The sequence below is a fragment of the Carcharodon carcharias genome, chromosome 5, assembly GCF_017639515.1.
Source record: "Carcharodon carcharias isolate sCarCar2 chromosome 5, sCarCar2.pri, whole genome shotgun sequence".
In the NCBI taxonomy this organism is placed as follows: domain Eukaryota; kingdom Metazoa; phylum Chordata; class Chondrichthyes; order Lamniformes; family Lamnidae; genus Carcharodon; species Carcharodon carcharias.
In genome coordinates, this window is record NC_054471.1 from 111,819,927 (window position 1) to 111,841,545 (window position 21,619).

The 21,619-nt window shown below is 40.5% G+C and overlaps 1 protein-coding gene across 1 annotated transcript in view; it reads right to left on the reverse strand.

Moving 5' to 3' along the window:
* LOC121278189 (low density lipoprotein receptor adapter protein 1-like) overlaps positions 1–21,619 on the reverse strand; it is a 148,386-nt gene that overhangs the window by 82,052 nt on the left and 44,715 nt on the right. Inside the window, exon 2 of the mRNA XM_041188349.1 lies at positions 7,778–7,920. Coding sequence (XP_041044283.1) covers positions 7,778–7,920 — 143 coding nt within the window. The remainder of the gene's footprint in view (positions 1–7,777; positions 7,921–21,619) is intronic.

Below are 21,619 nucleotides of genomic sequence, written 5' to 3' on the forward strand. Positions count from 1 at the left end.
ATAACTAGTCCAACATACCACCACACCAACAACAACTAGAATTGATGCACGGTAGCTTATAAAAATGTCCAGTTTATGGACAATTCTGGTTTTCGGATAGCCACATATGAGACACTATATTTATACTTAGCTGTCAAATGTGGCTTTGATTAAACTATGGGCAATAGGTCAATGTCAACAAAAAACAAACTGTCCCAATAAATGTAGTTAACCTTTCGACGTGACTGCAGGAAAGCTTTATCTAGTACATTCAAATGCAACCTTGGGGCATCTTTACAAATAAACCCTGCACTGTTTTTTGTCAGCAAACTGTAGTCAGAAATGCTGATGTCAGAGTGAAAATCTGATGGTTGGCATATAGTCAAAAGAAGAATGATGGCTAAATTCAATGAAGTTTTAGCATAACAAAATTCCAAAAGCCTACCTATATGGCCACTTGTCTTAAAATATCATATTAGACTTACGCCAGCACTAAATTTATGTAAAAGAACAGGTGTATGTAAAAGTACTGGTGTATTGCATTTTCCGGTTTGTGACAATTGTAATTTGAGAGCAGTTTTAGTGCTCAGCACTATATTATATTGTACTTTGTTGTTGCTCTGTACTTAAACCAGGGATATGTACACACTTGCTTCAACAGAAGGGCAGAACTCTGCCAACCAATTCTGATTTTGGGTGAAATTCTAATGCTAGGAAAGCTGAGAGGACAATCAACAATTTTCTCATATTATAAACACTTAAAGTGATACTTGGTTCTCTTTAAACTTTAATTCTAAACATCACAATAAAGTTCATTTTGTACTTACCCAATAGGAAAAAACAGTTTGAACTAGTACTGTTATTTCCCAGTTTTTACTGGTATTTAATTTAAGGTATATAAGACAAGTTCGGACCAGTATTCTTATTCTCCAGTTTTTACTGTTTTTCTCTTTCTGGTTATTGAAGTGTGATTTACATTGGAGAGGAGAGACACTTCTAAAGGCTTGGATTTTGTGGTCCAAATAGTACTGAACGTCAAAACATTCACTGATGCTGAGGGTTTCAGAAGTTCTGACACTCGTGCCAAAAACAAGAAGTTGACATGTACCTCAATGGGCTCCGGAGGAGACAACACTGATGGATGCGACAGGTCACTTTGTAAAGTAGCAGGGGCCTGTAATTCCACAATTTGGGCTGATGGCCCAGAAGTTATGCACTTTTTCATTTAGGGCTGATACAAGCAGGGCCAGAGCCTGCTCAGGTGCACATCCACCATTAAAAAGCCACAGGCAGCACAAACATAATGGCCATTTTGGGTCTCTTTTGTACATCAACTTAATTATAAATTTTGCATTATACATGTTGCAAACTGATTTAAAAAAGAACAAATTCAGAAGCAACCAAATTTTACTTTCCAAAACAGTGAATGCAAAATTGTATTTGGGCAGCTTAAAATGTTCATGTTAAAGCAAAGTTAAAAAAGCACACTGACACTGAATGTCACATGACAATCCAGCGGCCTCCATACAAATTAGCAACAGAAACATTTCCTCCCCTGTTTGAAAATGATTGTCACAGGGCTCATTACAGCTGGGTATGTATTTACTGCTTCATTTAGTAAAATCTGGCATTTCTTAAAAGACACAATCTTGAACAAGGCAAAAAAAAGTCAAATAATTATGGATTGAAATTGCATTCTTTGGTTGAAAAGCTTTTATCTTTACTTAATGACAGAGTGCACAGAAAGAAATCTTTGAAATATATGGGCTTATGATGTTGCCAGTTTGGGCAATATTATAGGAGTGGTTCAAATGAGCACTTGAAACAGAATACAATGATCAGTAGGTATCCGCCATTAAATTATATGCAAGGCTATCAGCAGAAGGGATGACAAGCACACCTGACTGTTTACCATGTACTTAACAAAAGATATTTTTTAAAAAAAAGCACTTGCTTTTCCACTGCCTTTTTTTCTGAAAGGGCTGTGTTAATTGTGTAATAAGAACATACGAAATAGGAGCATTTGGTCATTCGAGCTTGTTCTACCATTCAATAAGATCAGGTCTGATCTGGTCATGGCCTCAACTTCACCTTCCTGCCTGCCCACCATAACCATCGACTGCCTTGCAGATCAAAAATCTGTCCACCTCAACCTTGAACATAGTTAATGATCCAGCATCCACTGCTCTCTAGAGTAGAGAATTCCAAAGACTAACAACCCTCAGAGAAGGAATCCCAATTATATAAAAAAAGATTTAAACAGATCCAGGCAAGTCACCACAATACCCTGGATAGTAGAATTCAAAGCGGCTTTTCCCAGCTTCGGTTTCTATAGACAGCAGCATAATGCACAAATACTAGAGGCTTTCCACACTTCTGGTAGATCTTACAATGCCTTTTTTATCCTGACGCATAGCCTCTTCTCCTTTATACATGGTTCTCCCTTTGATTGCAAATTCCATTGTTCCCATGTGTCTTTGGAACTTTACCTTATTCATAATATAAATCTTCCCACCGTGCTAATACTTTCAGTAACCTTTGGGAAAAATAAACAATCTGCTTGGTCTAGCTTCTCTGGCTAGTGTAACATTTTACCATCTGTTTGAAATTCAAGCTACCCTGATTTATCTAAAAATGCAAATTCTCCTTACCTCACATTCTAAAACTTCAGCCATGTTTACGTATTTTGCATTTCAAACCTAGCTTCTTTTGATGAGTCAAAGCCCCCAGGCCAGCTGTCTGTAACTCAGTTAAATTTCTCTCTCTCACACACACACACACATACAAAATCCAAACCGCACTATTAACCTACTTTTACAGTAAATCACAATTTTATGAAAATTGTTGTACTTTTGTGACACCACCCACTTTACGGGAAAAATAAATGATCATAATTTAAAAAGGCGGCTTCACTTTCTTAACCCATCTTACACTACCTCCTATAATTTTCTTTATACCAGATGCATGCATTGACATAAGAAATATATATACAAATCCTTAGTATCAACAGAAATTATTACAGTCCAATGTCCAGGTTTTAAATGTTCACTTTTCCCTTTGACCTTTAAACTCTTGACAATACATCTACAATTAGATTTTCTTGTCCAGCCACATGTATAATCTGTAGACTAAATGGTTGCAGTAATAAACTCCATCTGAATGGCCTTGCACTTCAGTCTCAAAATTTGTCCAGAAACTTTAAAGGATCATCGTCTGTATAAACAATTGTTACTGATGAATTGTTAGCAACGTAAACCTCAAAATGCTGCAACACTAACATTAGACCCAGAGTCTCCTTCTTGATTGTAGAAATAGAGAAGAAATTCAACATTCAATTTCTGTGAAAAATACCCTATCGGTTTCTCAATTTAGTTTCATCTTTTGCAACAGTACGGCCCCAATGGCTGAATCGCTTGTATCAATGGCCAATTTAAATTGGTTAGCATAATTGGGTACTGCCAAAACTGGTGTTGTGGCCAATATAAGCAGCACAATTGCCCAATCCTGCAATTATTTTGCCAGTCTTTGAAATGTTGCAGATGCATTTTTCATACCAAATGGCATAACTTTAAACTAATATAGTCCATCTGGCGTCACTAAAGCCAATATCTCCTTTGCTCTCTCCGATCACGGTACTTGCCAATATCCTGTTAGCAAGCCAATCTTTGTGATAAACTTTTACTGTCCCACTTTCTCAATGCAATCTTCCAACCATGGTACAGAATATGAATTTGCTTTTGTCACTGCATTCACCTTTTGATAGCCCACACAATCTTTGTGTTCCATCCAGTTTCAGCACCATCATAGTAGGTGAACTCCAGTTACTGAAGCTAGACTCAATGATGTCATTTTGAAGCATGAATTCAATTTCTTTCTATACTTCTGATAACTTTACTGGATTTAATCTATAAGGATGTTGCCTTATCAAAGATGAAACTTCTACACACATCATCTGTAGCTAAATTTGTCCTCCCCAGCTTTCTCCCACGAATAGCTTTGTGTGACTGCAATAGCTTCTCCAAATTACTTTGACACTTGTTTGACAGGTAACTCAATATTACATTTAAATTTTCAAGTATCTCCTCATTATCCAATTTGATTAGAGGAAAATCAATTTCATAATCCTTCATTTCTACATCTTTCTTATCTACCACCACTAATACCTCCTTTTAGTTCTCTTCCCTGTCAAAGTGATTTTTAAGCAAATTTACATGTCACACCAAGTGCTTCTACCTTCTATCTGAAGTACTTATTAAATAATTTACTTCACTCAGTTTCTTTTCAATCTTGTAAGGCCCAGCAAACATTGCCTTTAACGAGTCACCCACACTAGTAACAGAACTAACACTTTTCTCCCCAGCAACAAAACAATAAACTGTGGCTCATCTATCTGCCTTCATTTTCATCACTTGCTGTGATACCATTAAATGTTCCCTAGCTAACTCACACGCTCTGTCCAATCTTTCTCTAAAATCTGAGACATAATCCAAGACAGTAGTTTCTGAATTTTGACCCACCAATTTCTCATGAATTAATTTCAGTGGTTCCCTTACCTCATCACCATAGACTAATTCAAAAGGAATAAATATAGTCGATGCATTAGGAACACCCCTAATAGCAAATAACAAGAATGGAATTCTCCTATCCCAATCTTGTGGATAGTCCTGACTATACACTTTTATCATGGTTTTTAAAGTTTGATGCCATTTTTCCAACACCCCTTGTGATTCAGGATGGTAAACTGTTGACTTAAACTGTTTTATCCCCAAACTGTTCATTACTTCCTGAAACAGCTGTGACATGAAATTTGAACCCTGATCTGATTGTATTTTTTTTTGGTAAACCATATCCTGTAAAACATTTAGTCAACTCTTCCACAATTCTCCTTGTTGTAATATTTCTCAAAGGTGTCGCTTCAAGAAACCTTGTAGACAATCCATGATTGTCAGTAAGTACTGATTTCCACTTTTAATCTGAGGGAGGGGTCTTACACAACCAATCATGACCTTTGTAAAAGATTCTTCAAATATTTTAATTGTAATTAAAGATGCCGGCTTAATCACTGCTTGTGGTTTCCCTATCACCTGACATGTGTGACATGTTCTACAGAAATTGACTACATCCACTATGCAATCCAGGCCAAAAAAAAAGGATTTTTGTATTTTTGCCTGTGCCTTTCCAATTCCTAAATGTTGCCCCATTGGAATTTCATGAGCTATTCTTAGTATCTCATTTCTACATCTAAACGGTATAACAATCTGATGTACTTCCCTCAGTTTTCACCTGCTGAAACTTGATACCATCACCACTTTCTCATTAACACATTACCCTTCAGGTAATAACATTCTGGAATACATTCTGCCATCGTTTCTGAGTAAAATGTCTGATATAACTGTTTTATTTGTGGATCCTTTTTCTCTAACTCTATCAACTGCCTTGAGCTAAATACCTCAGCTGTATTATCATCCATTCTTTCTTCCTGGACAATCTTATCAAAGACAGTGTCAGCTAATTGAATTTCAACATCTTCTCCCTGCCTTCTAACTTCCTCTCCTTCCTGTTTCAACCTGTGAGCTTGTTACCACACAATCTGGAAACAATCTAGGATACTCTTTATGCAACACTTCTGTTGAAAACACCTCTACAGGCTGCTCAACTACCATAGGCATCGCCCACATCTGTGACCCAGCTATATTATTGCCTAAAATAAATCGAACCCCTGCAATGGGCATTTTTTCCACTACTCCAAAAATCACCTCATTTTTTTTCCACTTATTCTTTAAATTTACCTTCTACAATGGAATAGGTTTAGCATCTTCATGAATCCCACCTATTATCACCTGTTCCTGCAATACTCCCTCCGAACAACAAAGATTACTATCCCTCAACATTAAGGATTGACTAGCCCTCGTGTCTTTTAAAATTTTAATATATTTACCTACTCCACCCTGTACACATGGAAAGACTTTCCCTTCACATACAAAACCTTTAAACATTTCTGCAACCTGCTCCTCAGAATCCCCTTGGGTAAATTGTGAACATGTTCCCACATCTTTACCCATCACTGATTCTTCCTGTTTTACCTGTACACAAACCACTGTTTTTTTCCTGTGCCTGAACCTCAGAACACACAGTACTTTTACTTCCAGAACTTTTCTGCATCCCAATAATTCTAACAGGTTTTTCCTGTTATTTTCCAACATAGTGACTTTGTGTGCCCAATTTTATTACAATGAAAACACCTCAAATTTCGAGGGTCACTTCTACCCTCAGCACTTTACCTTTCAGTCTGAAAAAAAAAAACTTCCTGGGAATTTCCACCTACCACTTTCTATCCTTCTCTGATTTTAAAGGGTAATGGAAAAAAAGGTTTAGATCTATGAACTAACTCATAATCATTAGCTATCTCTGCTGTTAACAAAATAAAAGATTTCAAGCACATAAACAGATCTGCAAATTACTACTATAATAACTCCTAAAACCCCTAATTAATCTGTCTTCCAGTTACATCCCCATGAAGTAAATGGTAAAAGAAATAGGTTTAAATAGATCCAGACAAGTCACCATGGTGCTAATACAATCAGTAACCTTTGGGAAAAATAAACACATTGCTTGGCCTAGCTTCTCTGGCTAGGTGTAACATCCTACCATCTGTTTGAAATTCAAACTACCCTGATTTATCTAAAAATGCAAATTCTCCTCACCTCACATTCTAAAACTTCAGCCATGTTTACATATTTAGCATTTCAAACTTAGCTTCTTTTGATGAGTCAAAGCCTCGAGACCGGCTGTCTCCAACTCAATGAAACCACACACACACACACACAGACACACACACACTAAACCCCACTATTAACCTACTTTTAGAATAAATCACAATATGAGAATTATTATACTTGTGACAATTTCTTGCCAGTTTACTCATATTCTAATTTATCCAACTCCATTAATTTAATAAGAATTATAATAAGAATTACTAATCCTAGTTTTTGCATATCCTTTTGCCGCGTGTGTGGAATGGGGGGTGGTGGTGGACAGGAGTGGGGGTGGAGGGTGCATGGTGGAGGAAGAAGCTTCTTCCAAATCGCTCTGGACAGTTTCAGTGTAGTTCCTGACAAGGGGAGAGAGGGAGGGAGATGCGTGTGCAACTCGTGTGAAACGAGGTCTGAATTTATTTTACAGAAACATAATTTGCTCTTTCCCCTGATCACACTTGAAATACTTAAAAATAAGGTCCACTATGGATTCGTGGCTCATATGAAAACCAAGCCAGGTTATCCAAAATGGTCACCAAGGATGGTTACTGGGTGTTCAAAGCTTGTTAAAGTATTTAGAACTTGTTAAAGTTTCTAGAAGCATTTTAAAAGTGTTTAAAAGCATTTAAAGGTTTTTAAAAAGTGGTCAAGGTGTTTAGAAATATTTAAAATCATAATAAAACACACACCTGCCATAGAGCTGAAGGCTCACCTCAAGGGTCATGTCTTCAGCTCATGATCACAGAGGGGGTAGCCTCACCAGCACCTTGCTGCTTTGACTCAATTATGTTTCTGATTTTGAACCATGCTGCAGTAAGAAGTGTGTGTTCTTGCCAGAGCCAAAGAACCAGGTAAAGTCATATTCCTTTGTGCAGTCAACAGCAAATGCTACCCAGCATTTATTATAAAGCTGAAGTTGCTTCAATGATGCAAGAATTAATGTAATTCCAAATTTCCACAACTAATTCGGTGTCACTGCAAAATATTGCTACCAGGTTATAGGCAAATAACATTTGCCAAAATTTATAAAGTAAAACAGTTACCACAGTAATTATCCGTCTAATGGCTGCAGCTGCCATCCCTTCTCCTTTTGGCTGATCCACTACAGTCACACCAAGGTATTTAAGGTGGAAGACCATCCCTTCCTGTAAGGATTCTTTTGTGTCAGTCCAGTTTTCTGGCAGTTCTGAGAAGTAACAGAAGTAAAGAAAAGTTATTTTATGGAAGAAAGGCAAGCTTAAATAAAGGTTTTGCCACATGACATCTCTCAAATGTCCCATTGTGCATGATATACAATAAATTATTTTGAAGGAAATAGGCACATTAAGAGCTAACTAAAATATAGCAAGATCCCCAAACCAGCCATTGGACAAATTATATTTTTAAAAATGTATTGTTGGAGTATCAGAATCATTAGCAAAGCCTACTTATATTTTCCATCCTTAGTTGCCCTTCAGGAGGTGGTGGTAGGATTTCCATGACCTGCTGCAGTTCCTGTCGTGAAGCGACTCCCTAAATCTTGTTTGGGAAGGTAGAGGTGGCGAAGGAGTTCCAGGATTTTAAGTCAGGAATTATGAAAGATTAGGGATATATTTGTAAACTTTGCAACAGACAAGTTTCCATTCAGGGATTTTCAATACAAACTGCTTACTGAGGTCAGGGGAACACAGCCGACATGGAGTTAAAAATGAAAAGGTGTTAAAATGGAGGCAGAGAGCCTCCTTAGAAGGATGACCCATCTCCTGAGAACCCATTGGTTACCCCTTGTTCCATTTCAGTTTTATCCAGGAGTAAGTAGGTTGAAGCACTTTGGAGTCAGCCTTAATGTATATATTTTTTAATTTATATTCTCAGCTGTACCAAACCCAGCATTCTTTTGGGTTAAAATTGCCCCTTAATGTGAATTGAACCAGCTATATAAATAATGTGGCTACAAGAGCAGATCAGAAGCTGGGAATTCTGCAGAGAGTAATTTGCCTCGACCCTCCACAGTTTGTCCGCCATCTACAAGGCACAAGTCAGGAGTGTGATGGAATACTCTCCACTTGCCTGAATGAGTGCAGCTCCAACAACACTCAAGAAGCTTGACACCGTCCAGGGCAAAGCAGCCCGTTTGATTGGCACCCCATCCACAAACATTCACATTCACTGGGGGAGGCAATGGCGTACTGGTATTGTCACTGGACTAGTAATCCAGAGACCCAGGGTAATGCTCTGGGGATCCTGGAGAAGTTGGTGGAACTTGATTTCATTAAAAATTTAATAAATTCAATAAAATTCAATTAATAGAATTCAATTTTAAAAATCTGGAATTAAAATTCTAATGACGACCATGAAACCATTGTCAGTTGTTGTAAAAGCCCATCTGGTTCACTGCTGGCTACATGTGACTCCAGACCCACAGCAATGAACAAGGGCAATCAGGGATGGCAATAAACACTGGCCTAACCATTGAGGGCCACATCCAATGAATAAAAAAATCTCCCTATACCATCTATAAATATGCATTGCAGCAACTCACCAAGGCTCCATTGACAGCATCTTCCAAACCTAAGACCTCTATCACCTAGAAGGACAAGGGGAGCAGATGCATGGGAACACCACCCGATTCCCCTGCAAGTCACTCACCATTCTGGTTTGGGTTCTTTTGCTGTTGCTCAATCAAAATCCCGGAATTCCTTTTCAAACAACACTGTGGATTTATCTACACTATATAGGCTGCAGCAGTTTGCGGCAAGAAGCTCAGCACCATCCAGGACAAAGCAGCCCACTTGATTGGCACCCCATCCACAAACATTTACACCCTCCATCACTTACGAACAGTGGCATCAATGTGTAACAGCTACGAGATGCAGGAACTCACTGAGCCTTCTCAGGCAGCACCTTCCAAACCGCTACCATCTAGAAGAACAAGGCAGCAAAGAAATGGGAACACCAGCACCTGGGAGCTCCCCTCCAAACCACCATCCTGACTTGGAAATATATCGCTGTTCCTTCACTGACACTGGGTCAAAATCTTGAAACTCCCTCCCTAACAGCACTATGGATGTACCTACACCACGGACTGCAGTGGTTCAAGAAGGCAGCTCACCAGCACCTTCTCAATTGGGGATGGGCAATACATGCTGACCTAACCTGTGACGCCCGTGTCCCATGAGCGAATAAATAGAACAAAAATCTGAATGGCTGGGTTTAGTCGTGCTTAGCACTGGAAAACTAAGGATATAAAGATCACAAAGTATTTGATCTACAGTAAAAGAACATAAGCAAGAACATCTAGTTGAATGTGTGGAGGTGAATAGGTGAAGCACTGTTCTGATCACAAATCAGGGAGCACTGAGTAGTTGAAGTTGGCCAAATTCCCATGTTTTTGAATTCATCAAGAGGACTAATTAAGCCAGATGAATATATATGCTTTTGATCCATCCTTTTTAATCCAACTTGAGAGTCAAAATCCTTCTTTTAAGCAGTTGTGTGGTGTAGCTGAAAGCCAAGAATAATCTATTCCACTGAAACAATTTTGAATGCAACTTTTATTCTGTGCTTCAGACCTAAAGTAGATATATTCATGAAATAACAAGTGCAGTTACGGTCCCAGCAAGAAGTCCTAACATTCACAATTGACAAAGCTGGCATGATTTCAACTTACACTCTACAGTGAAAATTTTAACAAGAAAACACATTTAGATTTTTAATGAGCATTGTAAAGAAAACGTAGCCCGGATTTTCTGGTCCAGTCACGGGTGGGACCCAACGTGTGCAGGAACAGAAAATTTAGAGAGTCAACCAAAATTCTATTGACTTTCGGTGGCACCAGAAAATCCCGGCTGCAGGTGGGGCTGGAAAATCACAGCCATTGTTTCAGATACAATTATTTAGTTCTCATGCTAATCTTTGAAACATTAAAAGAAAATAATTTGACAGAAATTCTAAGGCAAGGAGTAAGAGTAACTTTTTAGAAATTATTTCATGGGATGTGGGTGCCACTGGTAAGGTCAACATTTGTTGCCCATCCCTAATTGCCCTTGAACTTGAGTGTCTCACTGGGCCATTTCAGGCTGCAGTTAAAAGTCAACTACATTGCTGTGGGTCTGGAGTCACATGTAGGCCAGGCCAGGTAAGGACAGCAGATTTCCTTCCCTAAAGGACATTAGTGAACAGGTGGGTTTTTATAATTGATGATAGCTTCACAGTCACTATTACCGAGATTAGCTTTATATTCCAGGTTAGTTAAGTGAATTTATGTTCCACTAATTGTCATGGAGGGATTTGAACCCATAACCCCAGGGCGCTATCCTGAGCCTCCGGATTGGTGACATTACCACAACGCCATAGTCTCCCCCATGAAAAACTTTAAAAGTTACAAGTAAGGCTCATGAAAATCCAGAACTTATTGTTTGACTGCAAAATGGGCTGGATTTTCCCACCAGCTTCAGGGCCCTGACATCAGCACCACATAGGAATCACAAGGCTGCACTTGCTGGCTCAGCTATCTTCCCAGAGGTAGCCTGCAAACTGGTCACCTCTCTGACTCAGGCAGGCTCTTGACGTTGCTGCCCTCTTCTGAATGGGCTGACAACTAAGGGACCTCAGCAGCCCCACAGAGGTGGATACTTCTGCGACGGATCAAGGGCTGCAAGGGTGCCTCAGCATGGAGGCAGTGAGTTAAGTGAAAAATCCAGGACAGGTGAAGGCAATAGGCCTCTGAAATGGAGGGAAAACCTCTTCAGGTGTATCCTTCGAGCTGCAAGTGTGGGCTTTCCTGCCTGTTGTCCCCTCATTGGGGCATGGAACTTCCAGTTCCGATGATCACCTGGCTTGCAAAGAGAAGCCACGTGCGCTGAGTTGTGGCCTCCTCACTTGGCGGGAGAGGGGGGTGTTGGGGGATCAGGGCGGGTGCTCTGCTGCTGGTAAAATGACGTTGAGGCCACAAAATCACGTCTAATTGAGGCCTTAACTTTGGAAATTGGCTTCCTCCCTCCATGGAGAGGATAGCTGATCCACTTTCCCATGGGAAAGTTGCCCAGTGGCAAGAATGCATCAAGGACCTGTCATGATATGGCTCTCCCCTATTCCCCCACCCCCACCCCCACCATCAAGCCTGCCACCACGGGATCTGGAAAATTCATCCTAATGAATCAGCAAAAGAAACACAGGCATGAAGTTCAAAGTAGCAGTGCAAAGCAAAAAAGAGAAGTAAATTCCTCCTACAACACAGTTTGCCCTCATGTAAAGTGCAAGTATTACTTTCACCTGTTCTCTCTCTCTGACCTCTCCTAATTTAATCTACTTGCAAATTTTCTTCTCTGAACAATGACTGGCCATCCCTTAAAATAATTACTTTTTGTAAGGAAGCAAATGTTTCAATTAGATCAATTTCTTGAACAGAACAAAATGATATTTACATTGATATAGAAATGTGAACCAAAACATTCAGAAAAAGTCAGTAGATCCAATTTTTTCTTAGCATCATTATTATCAGTATTATGACAATATGCTTGAAAATTCCCACTGCTTTTTTATGTGCATATCCACAAATAACAAAGGTGGAGAATACAATTTGTGAAAACAAAAAGCTCTGGATAAATCAAAGATTTTTGAACTTGCAGCCTCTTAGAAAGTGGTCTAACTTCTGTTTTTGTATGTTGGCAGATACTAAATCCATTGAAATAATAGAAACAATTAATAACATCATATTTATGACGTTATCCCTTATAATCGATCCAGCATAGGATCCTACAGCATGAGTCTCACTTGGATTGTGTTCTGAATTGCTTGTTCGGGAGATTGCTGTAAAACATGAAATCTGATTTGATTGGTGAATCCGTCACTATAAGGAAGTGTTTATAAATGTACCAGCTTTGAATAATTGTGAATTATCTGTCTCTCTTACTCCCCTGCCTCCCTTTACATGACCTCAATATTAAAGACAATCTAAGGATGTAACTCAAAAGTCTTTGATAGTCACATAAATAGTAAAAGGGCAATAAGAGGAGTGCAGCCAATTAGGGACCAAAAAGGGACTTATGAATGAAGAGGCATGGCTCTGGTATTAAATAAGTACTTCACATCTTTACCAAGGGAGATGGTACTGCCAAAGTTATGGTGAAACAGGAGATAGCTAAGTTATTAATTGGGCTAAAAATTGATGAAGAGGAGGTATTAGAACAGTTGGCTGTAAGTTGATCATTCACTAGGACTAGGTGAGATACATCCAAGGATATAGAGGGAAGCATGGGAGGAAATTGCGAAGGCTCTGGCCTAATCTTCCAATCTTCCTTAGATATGGGAATGGTGCCAGATGACTAGAGAATTGCAAACGTTACACAATTGTTCAAAAAAAGTACAAAAGATAAACCCAGCAACTACAGGCCAATCAGCTTAACCTTGGTGATGAGAAGCTTTTAAAAGTGATAATCTGGGACAAAATTAAGTCACTTGGATTAATTAAGGAAAGTGAGCATGGATTTGCTAAAGGCAAATTGTATTTAACTAACTTGTTTGAGATTTTTGATGAGGTAATGCATTTGATATGGTGTACATAGACTTTCAGGAGACATTTAATAATCCGCCACATAATCGGCTTTTTAACATAGTTGAAGCTCATGGAATGAAAAGGATAGTGACAGGATAGAAACAAAGTTAGCTGAGTGACGGGAAACATGGCAAATGTTTTTTTCAGGCTGGAGGAGAATACATAGTAGGGCTCCCCAGGGATCGACATGAGGACTGCTGCTTTTCTTGATATATATTAATGATCTAGACCTAGATGTACCGGGCACAATTTCGAAAATTGCAGTTGACACACAACTTGGAAGCATTGTGTGCTGATGAGTGCAAGGTGACAAGCATCAGCAACATGCCTCTCTTATCAGCAATACTAAAGGGTGTGCAGGAACAGAGACCTGGGCACAAATGGTTGAAAATGGCTCCCAAGCAGCCCCTCACCACTGCATTAAGGAGATGATAAATGCACTATACAAGAGGGCTGGAGAATACATAAGATTCTAGATGGACGAGGACAGCCAGACTGAGAGGGCAATGGGCTTTGTAGCCATTGCCGAATTTGCGCATGTTTGAAGGTGTAACAGACTACACCTACATTGCTATTAATGCACCATCTGAGTAGCCGGGTATGTTTATTAATAGAAAATAATTCTATTCCCTCAATGTGCAGTTAATCTGTGACCACATGAAGCAAATCATGCAGGTGTGTGCTCGCTATCCCCATGGCAGCATTCATGCCTATGTGTTTCAACACTCGCAGGTACCACATTTGTTTGTACCAATGCCACAAATTATGGGATGGATTCTAGTTGACAAGGTAATGCCTTTTTGCACATGGCTGATGGTGCCCATCAGGAACTCTTGCAATGAGGCACCAGAGAGGTTCAAGCCAGTCATGGCACAACAAGGAACATCATGGAGCAAACTTGATCTGCTGAAGATGAGCTTTCACTGCCTCAATCATTCTGGGGGGGGTGGTGCTCTCCAATACAACCAGTAAATATGTCACAGACAGTCAGTGTGCTGTACGCTGTATAACATCACCATCCAGAAGGGTCAGCCCTGAGGAAGAGGAGCCTCAGCTGGTGGGGGGGATGGGGAAGTAGAGAGTGACATGGAAGGGGATCCATGTCAGCGGGCAGCTGCCAATCTGTGTACCATGGACATTAATGCACGGGAAGCAAGGGACCACCTCATCCTGATCTGCTTCCAATCCCTGGTCACCACTAAGTGACATTAAATCAACAGCCTCACCCACACATTGTCACATCTAAGAACTCTTCTTGGTCATCACACACAGGCCCACATCTCAATCTGTGAACAAGCAGCCAGTGCCCTTTAAAACACATGATATTAAATATCATACATTTCTGAAAGGGAAAAATCATGAGGCCCTCATAAAAGAAACACGCTGAATAAAGCACAGCAACATTTTAATGTGACACTAACACTTCTTCCTTGAGGTAACATATATACCAGTGCTACCTTACTGTGTGTGAAAATCAACTTTTTGAAATGCTTCCACATGCTGCATTAAGGTGCATCCCAACATCTACAGATGTGGTAGAGCAGGCTGCTGCTCTCTCTGCCCCGTAACCTTTGATGACCTTAGCAGCTGTCCTCTGGCAACCCTAGGCTAGATGGCTTTGCCATATAAGGCTCTCCTGTGTCCTCTGTGGCCACTGCCTTTGGAGGAGTTTGGGTCACTGACAGTGGGGCTGGGGACCTGCCGATAACACCCAGAGTGCCTTAAGAACCCTCAAACGTGTCAGGCTGCATGTCCCCCAGTCTCTCGGTGCAACATGGCACTACTATGCTTCCTGCTGACTGAGGAGCTCCTGGTGGTGCCCAGAGGCGCTGACAGCCTCACACTGGCCCGCTGCTGCAGTGAGCTCATCGTACCACTGATGAGAGTCGTGCTGACACCAGGTATTCACTGTGTGGTCCCCTGGGACGGCCTCTATATGGCGGTCACCCCCTCTCCATGAAGCAGTGATGGGCTGGCATACCACAGACATGGCAGAGGTCTTTCTGTGGAACGACTCCTTCATTGTCAGTGCTTGTCTGCTCAAAGCCTCAGGCAGCTCCACCAGATTCACCCGTTTCCCTCTGCAATTCCAGCAGTTTGAGTGTGGCCCTCATCAGAGGCCCTTCATCATCCGGGGACATAGCAGGGAGCTGTGCTCCAACAGTCCCCTAGCTGCCAGTAGCCTCGCCTGTCACTACTTGCCTCCTCTGCATTTGCGCAACTATGCGGTGTTCACCAGATTGTGACCTGGGCCGGCACATGACAAGACTCCCTACTAAGGTGTGTGTTTTTGCACCGGTACTGAGTGCAGGGTCCAGGTATGATGCTGCGCCCTCAGAGATACCCGGACTGTCATCCCCCAAGGAGCCATCAGGTAGACACATGCAGACTGGTCACAACCCTGCGGCATAAAAGCAATTACTGGAGCGATGTTGTTCAGGGCCATCACCATTTATGTGATGCAGCAGGGTGCCATGGTACCCAGTGACAATGGTTAAGCACAATGCCTCCTCACTCTCCATACCCGCCAATCCAAGCTCAGCATCAGGCATGGACTGACCGCCCTGCTCCCCTGACAGCTCCAGGGCTTCCATCTCCGCATCTCCAGCGCTCCACCCCGGTTCTTGGATCTTTCCCTGGCATTGTGGGTCCTTTAATCATGCAAGCACAAGAGAATAAAATATGAGCTTTCCAGTGATGCTGACGAGACCTCCTTACTGCCGGACTACTCCCTGCTCCCATGAGCTGTCAGGTTGCCCAGCTGTCCATCTAATCCTCACATTCTCAGGAAATCTGGGTAAGGCGCCGGGGAACATGCCGATTCCGGTGATGAATACACATGCAGCCTATGCAACTATGGAACCTAGTGAGGGGAAATGCTTTACACTCCAACACCTGCCCTACCCTTGAGTCCTTCAGTCTCCCTATTTTTCCAACCTACCTTTCGTCCACTTCTTGACAATCTGAAACTCAAGCTCGCTCTTGCAGTGCAGAGGAGGTCACTCATCCTTTCTCTGGACCCTATCCCTTGGACGGAGCCCACAACCACTCAATTCTGTGATGGCCTCCATTCAGGCCACCTCATTCATTCCTCATGCATGGCCTCTTGTGGCCGCCAGCTGGAAAAATAATCCTCTCTGTATTCCCGGACGGCCTGAAGGAGGTGGCAAAGTGAACTCTCATTGAACCGTGGGATGATGCGCTGGGTGGATTGGGACATCCATAAACACAGCTGAATCTGTTGATGACACGGACTGAACTTTAACAAAGATGGAGATTTCTCCTAACTGGACCTTCAAATGCTTTTTGCTGCGATGTTCATACATCTAACAATGCTGGCCAGTTCATTTACACTCCTCCCTCAAAGACTGAATGTAGCATTTCAGCGGTAAACAGGGCTTTCTGACCTTTAACTATAGCGGCTTCTCTTGCATGGTGCTCAGGTAACGCTGGTCTCCCGATGTCAGAACCAGCCTCGCCATGTGATCCAGTGGCAAGCCCGTGTCACACATACATGAGGCTGGCCACCATGTGATGTGATCGGGCTCAGGCAGCCACATTCTTCCTGCGCTAGACTCCCCAAATTCTGCCGGGCCTGCCAGCGGACTGACCGACAGTGGAACAAATCCAGCCCACAATCTGTAATCAACTAGCCTATCGATAATCACTGGTTAGGTTCACATATGAAAAATGGGCACTATGACAGTGTACCAGGTACCCAAGAAACGATAATTTAGCAAAGTGACGGTGGAGAAAACTGGGGATATTATTTTAAAAAGCTGCTTGGGAAACACTTAATTAAAAGGCTAATCAATTGCTTGGTTTTCTGGACAACTGCCAATAAACTGATTTTAAAGCCTCTTCTCCCTTCAGTGACCTTGGATCAAATCCAGCACAAATGGATGCTATAAGAATCGCATGTCTTCAAAAAAAGAGCCACAAGTTATTAGAAAGATTCAAGTCCAAAACTCTTTTGTATGTTGGCAATGCTCCCTTACTTGAATCTGGCCTATTTTTTTTTAAAAAGGAACTATGATTCCTATCCTATTTTAGGATAGGAGAAACCAGATCTACAACCTGTAATGTATTTTCCAATGTGCAAATAGGTCATCGATCACATTTCTTTCAAGTAAATTTGGAATGGACTACAATAATCACCACCCACTGGGCAATTTTCCATCTAAAAATTATTGTTGGTATGCTACAGAATAAACAATTGGCATGCTTGGATGATATTTTTCTGTCCTTTTTTGAAGAGGTTAACAGACAGCCACACAAAACACATTGGCTCAGATGTTCTTCTCACCGGATAGTTGAAGACCAGCTGTATCCCGGAGGATGCGCGACAGGGACCAAAGTCCCAGTGCAATGACTCTGCATGAATTTCTCGGGAAGTTCGAACTTCCGATGGGTAATTCCCCTGCTCTTTGGGACGATCTGGAGAAATCTCCGACTCTAAGTCAGAATCAGAGACTTCAGACGGCTCCAACTCACTTACCTGGATAGTTACCCAGGAAATGATAGAAAAGATCCATGTCTAATTCCTGTATAACAATACAAATGACCTTCCAATATGTCCCACTCTCGAACCCTCCGACCACCCCTCCCAAACTGACCTCACCACCCTGCCACCTACCACCTTACCCACTTACCTCACTCTCACTCGCTCATTCACTAACAGACTGAAAAGCCATTTAAAAAGTCCCAAAGCTTTTCACAGCGTTAGTGAATAATGACTTACCAGAATACGGCAGCTAGTGCCTTAAAGAGAGGGCATGGCTTGGCCTTCGCTGACGATCTTCCACTACGAGAAAGTGCTTTGAGAACAGGTACACTCTGCATTTCTGAAGAGGCCCGTATGGAGGTCAGATCCAGAAATACAGAGCTCCTGCACTGGGTAAGAAAATAGGAGTGGAGTGGCAATCCGACAGTAATTGCCACTCCTCGGAAGATTCGGCCTATTAGGTTCTTCACCAATATAGCTTAAATTGTTACTTTGAATTGCCTTTCCCACCTTCCATTATCATTTTGATTGCATGCACAATGCTTTTGTTAAAATCACCATAAGGATCAGAACAATTGCACTTCATTTTTATTAGTGACATCTTTCACCAAATAGTATTACATGGAAAAATATTTACAAAATCTTTACCAAATGAAGAACGTGATGTGCTCCTTTGCCTTTAGAGACTATGGAAAGCAAAACAGTTTATAGTTTATTAGCAGTAATGTTACAATTAATAAGTATGAAAAAATGTCACATAACATCTGAAAAAACGGGTACTACACATCCCAAATAATTATTTATTTTTGGATAGCGCTATGCACTCACCATATTATTAATTTGGCACCATATTACATGAATTTTAGAAGTCACACAGTTGCTGTGTTGCAAGACTGTATTTTGTGTTTTAAAATAAAAGGCAGTATACATTCCATCAACTGAACATTTTTAACGCAGTAGTAGTAAACCATTAAAACCTGGGAATTGACTACTTAAGGGTGCCAAGATGACAGTTCAGGAGCATGAAAACAAATGCCTCTTTTCCATTAGCACTCCAAAGCTATTGTGAGCCTCTGATAGGTCTCATAAAAGTCCCTGAATGTCTTCTTGTTCAAAGATGGGTCATGTCAAGAAGCCTTAAGTAGAGAAGGTATATTTTGTTAATAAAGAAAAATAATTCAGATATCAATTACAAAGTAAACACTGTCATGGACAGAGTTTCTGTGTTTTCTTGTTAACCATGATCAGTAAATTAATGTGTGAGGTTAGTGTATTTCCTTACCCCGAGTAGTTTGTCCCAGTTTAAATGATTCCAGCAGCCAACCTTTTGTGAATAGAAGATTATTTATTAGCACACACATTTGCCCCAGAGGTTTAAACACAACATCTTACACATTAAATGAAGAAAATAAAATACGATAGCAATCTGGAATTATTCCAGTCTCTGTTTTGCAGCAGGCCTGTAGTTTCTTAGATGAATTGGTGCTATAGTTGGATTGGAAGTCTTGTGAAAGCAGATGATGCTCAGTTAACTGCGAGGCTTCTAGCAGTTGAATTGCAGGAGCTTAGCTTTCAGGTGAACTTGAAATTGGAACAAGTGCGGGAGAATCCCCACATTCAAGGTACAGCTGTTTTACCTTGGCTGTGTAGTTGTCTTGCATCTGGTTTGATGGCTTAGAGGGTGTGCCAGATGGTATGTCTGATCAGAATAGCTTCTTTTGTTATTTATTTTTAAAAAGGCAGGTATGAAACATGGCTGTCGTGACCATGTGACCTGTGATGAGTCCAAAGTCCTTCTTCCTGTTTTATAGCCTTCCACATTTTGAGAGTTTAAGACACCCAAGTTTTTTTGTTTGGATATAGAGCCATCAAAATATAACGAAAGGTTGATGGGATCCATTTCACACATATCTATAACCAATGCAGTTTTGATGTCTCTGTTGTCCCTAGAGAAACAAGGAGCTGTCTATAAATTTATTGCCTGTAGATTTGGTCCACTCTTAAACAATGAGATGTGTAAATCTCACAAGTGGCTGTGAGAATCAGTCACTCAGGTCCATATTTAATCATCTATTGGCCACAGACTCTGTGGCCTTAATGGTTCAAATGCCAAAGAAGTCACATGGTATGCTGCAACCATCTTAAGATTTTGTGTCCATTTGAAAATATATAGTTTTAAAATCTGCAATATCTTCATGCCCGTACTAGGCATGACATCCAATGTCAAGAATAGATATTCCAAAAATAGAGTATTATTATTAACCCCACTGAAGGTGGGCAATGGTAATGTTTTCTCCCCTGTTTGTTAGTCTGGAGGTAAACAATATATGTCAAAAACGAAGGGATGGATTTTAACAAAACTTGATACACAGAAAAAGCCTGATTAGCTTTTGGCGAAGATGTGGATCAGAATCCAGATCCTGTTTTTTTTAAGGTTCCTTTAATGCAGAGATTGGGAGACAGCCTTTTTTAAAAAAAAATGTTGTGGGTTGTGAGAGAATGTTGTGGATTGCCTCCGCTGTTGTGGCAGAATTTGTCACAGTCATCAAAATACGAGCAGAGTTTTCAGAACAGATTGTTGAGCGTGGATTTGCCTGAAGCCTCCTTGGTGAGATTTCTTTTTCAACTTTGTAGTTACAGAGCATCAACCTAACATGGAAGGGCCTCAAGGAAGAGCTGCTTAATTGAAATAACATGAGTTAACAAAGCATGGTAGAGGTATGCACTCTGAGTGCCCTCTTTACTTTTATTAGTAGTATTATTTTGTGTGTACAAGACACACAGAATAAAGCAAGGTGTTAAATGTTGCAAATTGACCAGTCAAATTAATACATCATCAGTACCAAGGATGAAAGCCTAGGGCTGAAAGAAATCAGTCATTTGCTGTCACTTTCCCTCCTACCAGGAGTCCTTAGCAAACATGGGTACGACTAGGCATCTGTTTACAACTGTCACATCTGTCTAATTAATATTCTCAGAAAGGAGTGCCAAGCAGCAGGCCATTAGTAATATGCAATAACAGGCCATAAACAAAGACAGAATAGATCTGGAATGCAAGTGAAAACAATAATACTTTACTGAACATAAAAAAGGATTTAAACCAGGACAGTATTTGAAGGTACAGAGAACTACAATGTTTCAACATTTTGAAATTTGTAGTCTTAGAATCTGAAAATCTCTGATCTTCAGGAATTTACATAGAAAGTATAGCACAAACAGTCCACGCTATTCATTATGCTTCAGGTGAGACTTGCGCAAATGTGGCAAAAAAAACCTCAAGTTAAAAACAAGGTGGATAAATATTATATTTTTGTAATTTCAAAGCTGTAGGAAAAGAACTCTTTTTAAACAGGTTCTATTAACTCTCTAGCAACAGTTTTGTTCCCCATAAACATTAAAACCAATAATAAAGACAATGTTAGGTATTAGAGCAATGCGCACATTCAAACCACAAGATTATATATAATAATCTTCAATAAAAGAGACTTTAAGGGGTATAAATTGGTATAATTGTAAAATGTTACAATTCTGGTAAAAAAAAAAGTGTATTGTGAATTGTACAATAGTATAAATAATGACTTAAGCTTTTAAATTGCCAAAAAATTGAAGGCATCACCTCTTGTTTGGCTGTGTACATGTTACCTTCTATTCCTTTCATTAAGCGTACCAATAAATTATAATAGCCAAATCTGTCTATCACCTCACCCTAGGGAATCCAGGGTCATTAGCCAGCTGCATTTGTTATCAACAGAATAATAGATGGGTGGGATATGTAATTGGCCAATAGAATGCAAGCTTACAGTGGGGTGAACCAACTGTACTCATTTCCATTCTAGTCCCCACCAC